Source organism: Anolis sagrei, chromosome 13 (genome assembly GCF_037176765.1).
Source record: "Anolis sagrei isolate rAnoSag1 chromosome 13, rAnoSag1.mat, whole genome shotgun sequence".
NCBI lineage: Eukaryota > Metazoa > Chordata > Lepidosauria > Squamata > Dactyloidae > Anolis > Anolis sagrei.
The window spans coordinates 8,666,580-8,680,873 of record NC_090033.1 but is presented as its reverse complement, the minus strand read 5'-3'; the positions used below and the strand labels follow the sequence as shown (position 1 = coordinate 8,680,873).

The 14,294-nt window shown below is 46.4% G+C and overlaps 1 protein-coding gene across 4 annotated transcripts in view; it reads left to right on the top strand.

Moving 5' to 3' along the window:
- Positions 1-11,535: 11,535 nt before the first annotated feature.
- The window catches only part of PAX7 (paired box 7), a 175,644-nt gene continuing 172,885 nt past the window's right edge, over positions 11,536-14,294 (top strand). For 2 of the 4 annotated variants that reach the window (XM_060758790.2, XM_060758788.2), the window contains exon 1: positions 11,536-11,912. In XM_060758790.2, coding sequence (XP_060614773.1) covers positions 11,828-11,912 — 85 coding nt within the window. In that variant the 5' untranslated portion in view covers positions 11,536-11,827. The remainder of the gene's footprint in view (positions 11,913-14,294) is intronic. The other 2 variants (XM_060758789.2, XM_060758786.2) reach the window with 1 other exon arrangement.

Below are 14,294 nucleotides of genomic sequence, written 5' to 3'. Positions count from 1 at the left end.
CAACAGGGGGGTTGTATGCTCCCTGCGCTCCGCTCCTGTTAAAATCATGGCTGCCGAGCGTTGGACTAGTTGGAGCTTCCGAGCTGTCTTCAAAGGCAACCCCACGTAGAGAGCGTTGCAGTAGTCTAAACGGGATGTAACCAGAGCGTGGACTACCGTGGCCAAGTCAGACTTCCCAAGGTACGGGCGCAGCTGGCGCACAAGCTTTAGCTGTGCAAATGCTCCCCTGGTCACCGCCGAAACCTGGGGTTCCAGGCTCAGCGATGAGTCCAGGGTCACACCCAAGCTGCGAACCTGCGTCTTCAGGGGGAGTGCGACCCCATCCAACACAGGCTGTAACCCTATGCCCTGTTCGGCCTTGCGACTGACCAGGAGTACCTCTGTCTTGTCTGGATTCAATTTCAATTTGTTCGCCCTCATCCAGACCGTCACAGCGGCCAGGCACCGGTTCAGGACCTGGACCTGGACAGCCTTTTGTGGATTTGATCATTCACGGCGCAAATTCCTGCCTTGGAATTGTTTGACGGAAATTGGCCGCGGATTTACAACAGAGGGGAGGTTGTGTTTGCAAAAGCTGTGCCTTTCTGCTTCCACATCCTGAACAGAATGCCATTTCGAAGGCCAAGACAACGTCGTTTCTGCAAAGCGGTGTCCGGCGTGCTGGACATTCCCTTCCACGAAGCGTTGGAAGGCGTTCGGCCCAGAGGCCGGTTTTGGAAATCCCGAAAAGTGCCCAACATCTGTAATGCGGAGCAGGACGCCCATCGGAGAGCAGCCTCTTTTCTTCTTTCCGCTCCCCGAAATGTGGAGCCCCTTCCCTCCATTTTTAATAAGAGGAGGCTTAGCTTCCCCTTAATGCCGCCGTAATGGGATTTGGTGCGGTCGGAGGCAAGGAAAAAAACGAAATGGTGGGTTATAACCAGGAGATGTTCCTACAAGGCCGAGGCTTCGGCACATTTCCAAGGGTGACCAATGGGTTAGCGCAGGCCATGATTTGCTCTGGTCAGCTTCCCTCGCTCCGAAAAAAAAAAAAACACTAAATAATAAGTCGGACGGCGACAATTGCTTCCTCCCCAGAGGACAAATTGCATCTGAATTTTTTCAAAAAGGCTGCGATGGACGTTGGTTGAAAGGGTGATGCCAGAGTCCGGGTAGGAAATAGGAAGCGTCCGTCTACACTGGAAAAGTAATGCGGTTTCATATCGCTTTTGCTGCCTTGGCTCCATAATATGGGATCCTGAGAATTTGGAGTTTGATGTAACTGTACTGGAGAAATGACACAATCTGATGCTATTTGAACTGCCACATGGAATCCTCGGAGTTGTAGTTTTACTAAGGGCACATCTATACTGAGAAATTAATGTCGATCGAAACCCCCCCCCCCCAATGTGAGCTGCTGAGTGTGGTGAGATAATGGGATTTGTAGTTTCCCTAAAGGTGCATCTATGCAATAATAAAAGTTATAGTTTCCCCAAGGGTGCATCTGTGTGATAATGGGGGTTGTAGTTTCCCTGAGGGTGCATCTGTGTGATAATGGGAGTTGTAGTTTCCCTAAGGGTGCACCTGTGGTGTAATGGGAGTTGTAGTTTCCCTGAGGGTGCATCTGTGTGATAATGGGAGTTGTAGTTTCCCTAAGGGTGCGGCTGTGGTGTAATGGGAGTTGTCGTTTCCCTGAGGGTGCACCTGTGGTGTAATGGGAGTTGGAGTTTCCCTGAGGAGGCATCTGTGGGGTAATGGAAGTTGTAATTTCCCTAAGGGTACATCAGTGGGACAATGGGAGTTGTAGTTTCCCCAAGGGTGCATCTGTGGGGTAATGGCTGTTGTAGTTTCCCTAAGGATGCATCTGCGGGACAACAGGAGTTGAAGTTTCCCCAAGGATGCATCTATGTGGTAATGGGAGTTGAAGTTTCCATAAGGGTACATCTGTGGGATAACTGGAGTTGTAGTTTCCCCAATGGGACATATGTGGGGAAATGGGAGCTGTAGTTTCCTCAAGAGTGCAACTGTGGGGTAATGGGAGTTGTAATTTACCCAATGGTGCATATGTGGGGAAATGGGAGTTGTAGTTTCCCCAAGAGTGCAACTGTGGGGAAATGGGAACTGTAGTTTCCCCAAGAGTGCAACTGTGGGGTAATGGGAGTTGCAGTTTCCCCAAGAGTGCAACTGTGGGGTAATAGGAGTTGTGGTTTTCAACAATGATGCATATGTGAGACAATGGGAATTGTAGTTTGCCAAAGGGTGCACCTACATTACACAATGAATGTAGTCTGGCACTTCTTTAACTGACAGGGCTCCTGGGAGATGTAGTTTTGCAAGGTCTTCTTCACCAAACTGCAACTCCCCGGGCATTGAGCCAAATGAGATCGAAGGGAGCTCATTCTGCAATGCAGATGCACCCAGAGAAGGCGAAAAGACCTTGCGAAAACTACATCTCCCGGGATTCCATAGCATGGAGCTACGGCAGCTGAAATGCATTCATTCTGCAGTGTCGATGTAGGTTGTTTGTGAGTCCAGGAAATGTTATCAGAAGACAGAGAGATAAATATGATAAGGATAGAGAGAATGAAACAGAATGAAAGAACAAGAGAGAGAGAGAGCGAAAGAATGGCATGACGGAAGGAAGAACGCCCCTGGATACCAAATTAATTTCATTCTGGTGACGGCGGAATTAATGTGTTCCTCTCCATTTGGGAAAAAAAATATAATATATTATTTTTTTTCAAAAATGAGAATTGAGTTCAGGTGCGGAGAAGGGAAATCAGGCCTTGATATTCAAATGGGAGACAAGAAGAAAAGAGGGAGCGAGGGACGATGATTATATAACAACCATCAAGGCAGCCTCTTGTGCAGGTGGGAGGCCATAAAAGGCCCAAATGTGGACCGAACGGCCCCTCCGGCCAGCCGGGATTGTGCTTTTAATTCACCCAGACAAATAGGGAAGCCGAGTGTGTTCGCCCTTTCGAGCTCACGGAAAAGAAGAAAAGCCCTCCTTTCGCTGCCACGCTCCTTCTCTTCCTTATGTAAAGCCATGCAAGGAGATCTCAAAACAGAGAGAGGCTCAAACTATGGCTTCCCTTTGTTTGATCATTTGATCATCTCTTGGCCAAGCTTTGCTCCCGAATCAGAAGTTAAGAGTCGTTCGCTATACAAAAGACCCGTTCCTGGAGAACTGTTGCTCATGAATTGGAAGTTAAGAGTCATTCGATCTTCAAAAGACCAGTTTCCGGAGAACTATTGCTCTTGAAACAGAAGTAAAAATCGTTTGCTCCACAAAAGACCTGTTTCTGGAGAACTGTTGCTCTTAAATCAGAAGTTAAGAGTCGTTCGCTCAAGAACAGACCCGTTTCTGGAGAACTGTTGCTCTTGAATCAGAAGTTAAGAGTAGTTCGCTCTACAAAAGATCAGTTTCCGGAGAACTGGTGTTCTTGAATCAGAAGTTAAGAGTCGTTCGCTCGACAAAAGACCCATCTCTGGAGAAGTGTTGCTCTTGAATCAGAAGTTAGGAGTCGTTCGCTCTACAAAAGACCCATTTCTGGAGAACTGTTGCTCTAGAATCGGAAGGTAAGAGTCGTTCGCTCGAGAACAGACCCGTTTCTGGAGAATTGTTGCTCATGAATCGGAAGTTAAGAGTCGTTCGCTCTACAAAAGACCCGTTTCTGGAGAACTGTTGCTCTTAAATCGGAAGTTAAGAGTCGTTCGCTCTACAAAAGACCCGTTTCTGGAGAACTGTTGCTCTTGAATCGGAAGTTAAGAGTCGTTCACTCTACAAAAGACCCATTTCTGGAGAACCCGTCACGAATTGTTCATTACTCGGCGAAGCTTTGCTCCCAAATTGGAAGTTAAGAGTCATTCGCTCTACAAAAGACCCGTTCCTGGAGAACTGTTGCTCTTGAATCAGAAGTTAAGAGTAGTTCGTTCTACAAAAGACCCATTTCTGGAGAACCCGTCACGAATTGTTCATTACTCGGCGAAGCTTTGCTCCCAAATTGGAAGTTAAGAGTCATTCGCTCTACAAAAGACCCGTTCCTGGAGAACTGTTGCTCTTGAATCAGAAGTTAAGAGTCATTCGCTCTACAAAAGACCCGTTTCTGGAGAACCCCTCATGAATTGTTCATCACTCAGCAAAGCTTTGCTCCCAAATCAGAAGTTAAGAGTCATTCGCTCTACAAAAGACCCTTTTCTGGAAAAGTGTAGCTCTTGAATTGGAAGTTAAGTCGTTCACTCTACAAAAGACCCATTTCTGGAGAACCCGTCATGAATTGTTCATTACTCGGCGAAGCTTTGCTCCCAAATTGGAAGTTAAGAGTCATTCGCTCTACAAAAGACCCCTTTCCGGAGAACTGTTGTTCTTGAATCAGAAGTTAAGAGTCGTTCGCTCCACAAAAGACCTGTTTCTAGAGAACTGTTGCAATTGAATCAGAAGTTAAGAATCATTCACTCTACAAAAGACCCTTTTCTGGAGAACTTTTCCTCTTGAATCAGAAGGTAAGAGTAGTTCACTCTACAAAAGACCCATTTCTGGAAAAGTGTAGCTCTTGAATCGGAAGTTAAGAGTCGTTCGCTCTACAAAAGACCCTTTTCTGGAAAAGTGTAGCTCTTGAATTGGAAGTTAAGTCGTTCACTCTACAAAAGACCCATTTCTGGAGAACCCGTCATGAATTGTTCATTACTCGGCGAAGCTTTGCTCCCAAATTGGAAGTTAAGAGTCATTCGCTCTACAAAAGACCCCTTTCCGGAGAACTGTTGTTCTTGAATCAGAAGTTAAGAGTCGTTCGCTCCACAAAAGACCTGTTTCTAGAGAACTGTTGCAATTGAATCAGAAGTTAAGAATCATTCACTCTACAAAAGACCCTTTTCTGGAGAACTTTTCCTCTTGAATCAGAAGGTAAGAGTAGTTCACTCTACAAAAGACCCATTTCTGGAAAAGTGTAGCTCTTGAATCGGAAGTTAAGAGTCATTCGCTCTACCAAAGACCCATTTCTGGAGAACTGTTGCTCATGAACCGGAAGTTAAGAGTCGTTCGCTCTACAAAAGACCCATTTCTGGAGAACTGTTGCTTATGAACCGGAAGTTAAGAATCGTTCACTCTACAAAAGACCCATTTCTGGAGAACTTTTCCTCTTGAATCAGAAGGTAAGAGTAGTTCACTCTACAAAAGACCCATTTCTGGAGAATTGTTGCTCTTGAAACAGAAGTTAAGAGTTGTTCACTCTCCAAGGGCCCGTTTCTGGAGAACGTTTGCTCTTGAATCAGAAGTTAGGAGCCATTCGCTCTACATAAGACCCTTTTCTGGAGAACTTTTCCTCTTGAATCAGAAGTTAGGAGCCATTCGCTCTACATAAGACCCGTTTTTGGAGAACTGTTGCTCTTGAATCAGATGTTAAGAGTTGTTCACTCTACAAAAAAACCTGTTTCCGGAGAACTGTTGCTCTTGAATCAGAAGTTAAGAGTTATTTGCTTCTACAAACAAGAAGTTAAGAGTTGTTCGCTCTTTCTAGAGAACTGTCCAGTAATTGCTCATCTTCAGCAAAGCTTGGCTCTTGAATCGGAAGTTGTGCCGTTCACTCTACAAAAGACCTGAAAACTCATATGTCAGCAAAGCTTTGCTCTTGAATCGGAAGTTAAGAGTCCTTTGCTCTAGAAAAGACCCATTTCTGGAGAACCGTTGCTCCTGAATCAGACGTGAAGAGTTGTTCACTCTACAAAAGGCCTGTTTCTAGAGAAATATCCATGAATTGCTCATCTCTCGGCAAAACTTGTCTTGAATTTTCACTCTGCAAAAGACCCGTTTCTGCAGAAACATCCAAGTACTGATCATCTCTTTGCTCTTAAATCAGAAGTTCAGAGTCCTTCACTCTACAAAAGACCCGTTTCTGGAGAAACATCCTCAAATTGCCCGTCTCTCGGGAAAGCTTTGCTTCGGAATCGGAAGTTAAGAGTCCATAGCTCTACAAAAGACCCAAAACTAAAGTACAAGTCGATAACGGATCAAAACATTGCCTTATGTTTTGGAGTTTCCGTGGGGCCCAGCTATGGAGATGCAATAGTGTCACACCATTGCCAATGTGGGCTTTCTTCTGACCTCTCCTCCCAACGTGAAGACCAAAGAGAGTCTCAGAGAAGAGCTGTGGACTTCCTTGCCACTTAGAAAGCTAGGGAGAAGCTCAGTGGTAAACATGGAGAACTCCACTCAGGGATTCTTTCCCCCCTGTTGTTTTCCACTCTGGCGGATTTGGATGTATGGAAATGAGTCTGAAAGGGGGGGGGGATAATAACCCCAATTAGCCCCCGAAAAAAGCCAATGCGGGGCTAATCTGCTTGAGAAGGGGACCCCCATTGTCCCCGCTCCCCAAAGCCCCTTAGAAGTTCAAAGCCCCAAAGAGATCCAAGGCTCGCGTCTCATCACTTGCCTGTAATAATATTATAATATATTGAGGAGTAGTGTTTGTAAAGGGAACAAGGGCCTTCTTGGAGATGTTCTGCCCCGATAAGGCCATTGTTTGGAGGGATCCGATTACAGCCCACCCGGGATCTTGGGATCCTATGGGACGGCGCCGTCTGCGCAGAAATGCGCAATGGAAGCATGGAAAAACAAAATGTCACCAGCTAATAATAGTACTAATAATCATGATGGATATTAATAATTAATCAATAATCAATAATCAATCATAGTAAAGGTTTCCCCTTGACATGTCCGACAGGGGGTTGGTGCTCACCTCCATTTCTAAGCCGAAGAGCCGGCATTGTCCGTAGACACCTCCAAGGTCATGTGGCCAGAATGACTGTATGTATCACCGTTACCTTCCCACCACAGCAGTATCGATGGATTTACTCACATTTGCATGTCTTTAACTTGCTAGGGTCTTATGTTGTCCTTGGAGCTCCAAAAGAGAAGCCAGTAGTGACCAGAAAGCCCTAGAGATGTGTCTTGGGGTTTTACACTGTCCTTGGAACTCCAAACAAGAAACCATCCATGACCAGAGAGCCCTGGAGAGGTGTCTTGGGGTCTTGTGTTGTCCTTGGGCCTCCAAAAGAGAAGACTTCCTTGGTGTACTGACCAGAGAGCCTTGGAGAGGTGTCTTGGGGTCTTGTGTTGTCTTTGGAGCTCCAAAAGAGAAGCCTTGCTTGGTGTTGTCAACAGAGAGCCCTGGAGAGGTGTTTTGGGGTTTTATGTTGTCCTTGGACCTCCAAAAGAGAAGTCTTCCTTAGTGTAGTGACCACAGAGCCTTAGAGAGAAGTGCTGGGGGTCTTCTGTTGGCCTTGGAGTTCCAAAAGAGAAGCAGATAGAAGCCTTTCTTAGTGTAGTGACCACATTACCTTGAAGAGGTGTCTTGGGGTCTTATGCTGTCCTTGGAGCTCCAAACAAGAAGTCAGTAGTGACCAGAGAACCCTGGAGAGGTATTTTGGGGTCTTATGTTGTCCTTGGACCTCCAAAAGAGAAGCTTTCCTTGGTGTAGTGACCAGAGAGCCCTGGAGAGGTGTCTTGGGGTCTTGTGTTGTCCTTGGACCTCCAAAAGAGAAGTCTTCCCTGGTGTAGTGACCAGAGAGCCTTGGAGAGGTGTGCTGGGGGTCTTCTGTTGGCCTTGGAGCTCCAAAAGAGAAGCAGATAGAAGGCTTCCTTGGTGTAGTGACCAGAGAGCCCTGGAGAGGTGTCTTGGGGTTTTATGTTGTGATATGTGTGATATGCCATATGTGTTTTGGGGTCTCATGTTGTCCTTGGACCTCCAAACAGGAAGCCAGTAGTGACCAGAGTGCCTAGAAGAGTGTTATCCTTGGAGCTCCAAAAGAGAAGCAGATAGAAACCTTCCTTAGTGTAGTGACCAGAGTGTGTCTTGGGGTCTTCTGTTTGGTCTAGTGACCAGAGAGCCCTGGAAAGATATCTTGGGCTCTTGGAGCTCCAAAATAGAAGCCAGTGGTGACCAGAGAGCCCTAGAGAGGTGACTTGGGGTCTTCTGATTGGTCTAGTGACCGGAGAGCTGTGGAGAGATGTCTTGGGGTCTTGGAGCTCCAAAAGAGAAGCCAGTAGTGACCAGAGGGCCCTGGAGGGGTGTATTGGGGTCTTATGTTTGGTGTACTCACCAGAGAGCCCTGGAGATTTATCTTGGTATCTTGGATCTCCAAACAAGAAGGCAGTGGTGACCAGAGAACCCTGGAGAGGTGTATTGGGGTCTTATATTGTGATATGTATAATATGTCATATGCGTTTTGGGGTCTTATACTGTGATATGTGTGATATGTCATATGTGTCTTGGGATCTTATGTTGTCCTTGGATCTCCAAACAAGAAGCCAGTGGTCACCAGAGAGCCCTAGAGAGTTGTTTTGGGGTCTTGGATCTCCAAACAAGAAGCTAGTGGTGACCAGAAAGCCCTGGAGGGTTGTTTTGGGGTCTCGGATCTCCAAACAAGAAGCTAGTGGCGACCAGAGAGCCCTAGAGAGGTGTTTTGGGGTCTTGAATCTCCAAACAAGAAGCCAGTGGTGACCAGAGAGCCATGGGACAGGAGTTTTGGGGTCTTGGATCTCCAAACAAGAAGCTAGTGGTGACCAGAGAGCCCTGGAGAGGTGTTTTGGGGTCATGAATCTCCAACCAAGAAGCCAGTGGTGACCAGAGAGCTCTGGAGAGGTGTTTTGGGGTTTTGAATCTCCAAACAAGAAGCCAGTGGTGACCAGAGAGCCATGGGACAGGTGTTTTGGGGTCTTGGATCTCCAAACAAGAAGCTAGTGGTGACCAGAGAGCCCTGGAGAGGTGTTTTAGGGTCATGAATCTCCAAACAAGAAGCCAGTGGTGACCAGAGAGCCCTGGAGAGGTGTTTTGGGATCTTGGATCTCCAAACAAGAAGCTAGTGGTGACCAGAGACCCCTGGAGATGTGTTTTGGGGTCTTGAATCTCCAAACAAGAAGCCAGTGTTGACCAGAGAGCCCTGGAGAGGTGTTTTGGGGTCTTGAATCTCCAAACAAGAAGCCAGTGGTGACCAGAGAGCCCTGGAGAGGTGTTTTGGGATCTTGGATCTCCAAACAAGAAGCTAGTGGTGACCAGAGACCCCTGGAGATGTGTTTTGGGGTCTTGAATCTCCAAACAAGAAGCCAGTGTTGACCAGAGAGCCCTGGAGAGGTGTTTTGGGGTCTTGAATCTCCAAACAAGAAGCCAGTGGTGACCAGAGAGCCCTGGAGAGGTGTTTTGGGATCTTGGATCTCCAAACAAGAAGCTAGTGGTGACCAGAGAGCCCTGGAGAGGTGTTTTGGGGTCTTGAATCTCCAAACAAGAAGCCAGTGGTGACCAGAGAGCCCCGGAGAGGTGTTTGGGGGTCTTGGGTGTCCAAACAAGAAGCTAGTGGTGGCCAGAGAGCCCTGGAGAGGTGTTTTGGGATCTTGAATCTCCAGACAAGAAGCCAGTGGTGACCAGAGAGCCCTGGAGAGGTGTTTTTGGGTCTTGGATCTCCAAACAAGAAGCTAGTGGTGACCAGAGAGCCCTGGAGAGGTGTCTTGGGGTCTTGAATCTCCAAACAAGAAGCCAGTGGTGACCAGAGAGCCCTGGAGAGGTGTTTTGGGGTCTTGGATCTCCAGACAAGAAACCAGTGGTGACCAGAGAGCCTTGGAGAGGTGTTGGGGTCTTGAATCTCCAAACAAGAAGCCAGTGGTGACCAGAGAGCCCTGGAGAGGTGTTTTGGGGTCTTGAATCTCCAAACAAGAAGCCAGTTGTGACTAGAGCACCCTGGAGAGGTGTTTTGGGGTCTTGAATCTCCAAACAAGACGCTAGTGGTAACCAGATAGCCCTGGAGAGGTGTCTGGGGGTCTTATTTTGTGATATGTGTGAGATGCCATATGTGTTTTGGGGTCTTATGTTGTCCTTGGATCTCCAAACAAGAAGCCAGTGGTGACCAGAGAGCCCTGGAGAGGTGTCTGGAGGTCTTATGTTGTGATATGTGTGAGATGTCATATGTGTTTTGGAGTCTTATGTTGTTCTTGGATCTCCAAAAGAGAAGCCTTCCTTGGTGTAGTGACCAGAGAGCCCTGGAGAGGTGTCTTGGGGTCTTGGAGCTCCAAACAAGAAGCCAGTGGTGATCAGAGAGCCCTGGAGAGGTGTTTTTGGGGTCTTAGATCTCCAAACAAGAAACTAGTGGTGACCAGAGAGCCCTGGAGAGGTGTCTAGGGGTCTTATGTTGTGATATGTGTGAGATGTCATATGTGTTTTGGAGTCTTGGCCCTCCAAACAAGAAGCTAGTGGTGACCTGAGAGCCCTGTAGAGGTGTCTGGGGATCTTATTTTGAGATATGTGTGAGATGTCATATGTGTTTTGGGGTCTTATGTTGCCCTTGGATCTCCAAACAAGAAGCCAGTGGTAACCAGAGAGTCATGGGAGAGGTATTTTGGGGTCTTGGATCTCCAAACAAGAAGCTAGTGGTGACCAGAGAGCCCTGGAGAGGTGTCTTGGGGTCTTGAATCTCCAAACAAGAAGCCAGTGGTGACCAGAGAGCCCTGGAGAGGTGTCTAGGGGTCTTATGTTGTGATATGTGTGAGATGTCATATGTGTTTTGGAGTCTTGGCCCTCCAAACAAGAAGCTAGTGGTGACCTGAGAGCCCTGTAGAGGTGTCTGGGGATCTTATTTTGAGATATGTGTGAGATGTCATATGTGTTTTGGGGTCTTATGTTGCCCTTGGATCTCCAAACAAGAAGCCAGTGGTGACCAGAGAGCCATGGGAGATGTGTTTTGGGGTCTTAGATCTCCAAACAAGATCCTAGTGGTGACCAGAGAGCCCTGGAGAGGTGTCTTGGGGTCTTGAATCTCCAAACAAGAAGCCAGTGGTGACCAGAGAGCCATGGGAGAGGTGTTTTGGGGTCTTAGATCTCCAAACAAAAAGCTAGTGGTGACCAGAGAGCCCTGGAGAGGTATCTTGGGGTCTTGAATCTCCAAACAAGAAGCCAGTGGTGACCAGAGAGCCATGGGAGAGGTGTTTTGGGGTCTTAGATCTCCAAACAAGAAGCCAGTGGTGACCAGAGAGCCATGGGAGAGGTGTTTTGGGGTCTTAGATCTCCAAACAAAAAGCTAGTGGTGACCAGAGAGCCCTGGAGAGGTGTTTTGGGGTCTTAGATCTCCAAACAAGAAGCCAGTGGTGACCAGAGAGCCATGGGAGAGGTGTTTTGGGGTCTTAGATCTCCAAACAAGAAGCTAGTGGTGACCAGAGAGCCCTGGAGAGGTGTCTTGGGGTCTTCTGTTGTCCTTGGAGCTCCATAGAGAAGCCAGTTGGAGAGTTTGGAGAGCTACAGAGCTTCCCTTTCCCCATTGGTTGCCTCCCTTTCCCTCATGAATATCCAAAGGGGAGGAAAGGGGGGACACTTGGGGTCGGGAGTGGGGTCCCTGGGTGCCCCTCTTTCCTTTGAGTGTGAGGCTACTCAAGGCTGGAAGTCAATGCGTAAAGTTGCGCCTTGGGCTGCCAAGAGACACACACACAGAGAGAGGCTCTTCCCCTTTTCCTCGTTCCTCCCCCTTTCCCCCCCAAAAAAGGACCAACAAACGGACACCAAAGAGAAGAGGGGAAGGAGGAGGAGGAGGAGAAAGAGAAAGAGAAGGAGGAGGAGGGAAAGGAAAGGAAAAAGAGGAGGTTCAAGAAGTCCAACCTTCTTCTTCCGAGCGGCTCAGACTCCGGCGCGCATTCCTCCAGGACGCACGCCCGGGCTCCCCATTTGGGCTCCTTTTGCCCCCCAAAGGTCTCTCCTTTTTGGGGGGTCCTCCTCTTCCTCTTCTTCCCCAAAGTCTCCCCCAGGAAGAGAAGGCTCTCCTCGACCTGCTTCCCTTTCCCTTCCTCTCCTTTCCTTCCTTCCTTCCTTCCATGGCTTCTCTCCCTGGGACTGTACCAAGGATGATGCGCCCAGCTCCAGGACAGAACTACCCCAGGACCGGATTCCCTTTGGAAGGTAAGGAACGAGTTCCGGAACGCGTTCCTCCCAAAGACGCCTTTCCCCTCTAACGAATTCCCCATCTAGGTTGGGAATTTGGGAATTTTGGGAAGGAAGTTCCCTCCAAAGTGCGGGCGCATTCCTTTTGGAAAACCCCAAAATTGGAAAGGACCAAAACCTCTCCAAAGCTCAACTACTTACTTGAGGTTTGGAGAAGTATTTTTTTTCCTCTTTCTTTTCTTTCTTTCCTTCTCATTCCTTCCTTTTCTTTTCTCTTTCCCTTCCTTCCGTTCTTTTTTCCTTTCCTCTCTTCCCTTTCCTTCTTCCCTTCTCCTTCCTTCCTTCTTTCTCTTTCCGTTTCTTTCTTTCTTTCTCTCTCTCTTTCCAGCTTCTTTTTCCCTTTCTCTCCTTTCTTTCCTTCCTTTCCTTCTCTTCCCTTCCTTTTTTCTCTTTTCCTCCCTTCCGTTCTTTTTTCCTTTCCTCTCTTCCCTTTCCTTCTTCCCTTCTCCTACCTTCTTTCTTTCTCTTTCCCTTTCTTTCTTTCTTTCTTTCTTTCTCTCTTTCCGGCTTCTTTTTCCCTTTCTTTCCTTCCTTTCCTTCTTTCCTTCCTTTCCTTCTCTTCCCTTCCTTTTTTCTCTTTTCCTCCCTTCCGTTCTTTTTTCCTTTCCTCTCTCCCCTTCCCTGCTTCCCTTCTCCTTCCTTCCTTCTTTCTCTTTCCTTTCCTCTCTTTCCTTTCTTTCTTTCTCTCTTTCCGGCTTCTTTTTCCCTTTCTCTCCTTTCTTTCTTTCCTTCTTTCCTTCCTTTCCTTCTCTTTCCGTCTTTCTAGTCTTTCACTTCCTTTCATTTCTTTCTTTCTTTCTCTCTTTCTGGCTTCTTTTTTCCCTTTCTCTCTTTACTTTCTTTCCTTTCCTTCTTTCCTTTCCTTCTTTCCTTCTCTTCCCTTCTTTCTTTCTCTCTCCGTCTTTCTTATCTTTCCCTTCCTTTCTTTCATTTCCCTCTTTCTTTCTTTTCTTCTCATTTCTTCCTTCTCTTCTCTTCCTTTTTTTCCTTCCTTCTTCCATTCTCATTCCTTCCTTCTCTTCCCTTCCTTCTTTCTCTTTCCCTTCCTCTCTTTCCTTTCTCTCTTTCCTGCTTCTTTTTTCCTTTCCTTTCCTTTTTTCCTTCTCCTCCCTTCTTTCTTTCCTTTCCTTCTTTTTCCGTCCTTTTTATCTTTCCCTTCCTTTCTTCCTTTCCTTCTCATTCCTTCTCTTTCCGTCGTTCTTATCTTTCCCTTCCTTTCTTTCCTTTCTCTCTTTCCTTTCTTTCTTTCTTTCTTTTCTTTCTTTCCTTCTCATTCCTTCTTTCTCTTCCTTTTTTCCCTTTCCCTTCCTGCCTTTCTTTTTCCCTCTCTGCCCTTTCCTTCTTTCCTTCCTTCTTCCCTTCTCATTCCTTCCTTCCCTTCCTTTTTTCTCTTTCCCTTCTCTTTTCTTTCTTTCTTTCTTTCTTTCTTTCTTTCTCTCTTTGCGCCTTCTTTTTCCCTTTCTCTCCTTTCTTTCTTTCCTTTCCTTCTTTCCTTCCATTCCGTTTTTTCCTTCCTTTCCTTCTCTTTCCGACTTTCTTCTCTTTCCCTTTCTCTCTTTCCTTGCTTTCTTTCTTTCGTTTCTTCTTTTTCTTCTCTATCCGTCTTTCTTATCTATCCCTTCCTTTCTTTCATGTCTTCCTTTCCTTCTCTTTCCGTCTTTCTTCTTTTTCCGTTCCTTTTTTTTCTTTTCTTTCTTTCCTTTCTTCTTTTTCTTTTCATTCCTTCCTTCTTTTTCCGTCTTTCTTTCATTCATTTCTCTTTCCGACTTTCTTCTTTTTCCGTTCCTCTCTTACTTTTCTTTCTTTCCTTTCTTTTTTTTCTTCTCATTCCTTCCTTCTCTTTCTTTATTTCCTTCTTTCCTTCTCTTTCCTTCCTTTCTTTCCTTCTCTTCCCGTTTTTCTTATCTTTCCCTTCCTCAATTTCCTTTCTTTCTTTTTTTCCGTTCCTCTCTTTCGTTTCTTTCTTTCCTTCCTTCTCTTCCTTTATTTCCTTTTTTCCTTCCCACTCTTACCCGAAGAGAAAGACATAGATGTCGATATAGATATATTTCCCTTTCTTTCTTCTTTTTCCTTCTTTCTTTCTCTTTCCCTTCCTCTCTTTCCTTTCCTTCTTTCCTTTCTTCTTTTTCTTCTAATTCCTTCCTTCTCTTTTTTTCCTTCTTTCTTTCTCTTCCCTTCCTTCTTTCCCCTCCTTTCCTTCCTTCCCTTCTTTCCTTCTTTTTCTCTTCCTTTTTTCTTTCCTTACTTTCTCTTCTCTTCCTTCTTTCCCCTCCTTTCCTTCCATCCCTTCTTTTCTTCTATTTCTCTTCCTTCTTTCTTTCTTTCCTTACTTTCTCTTCC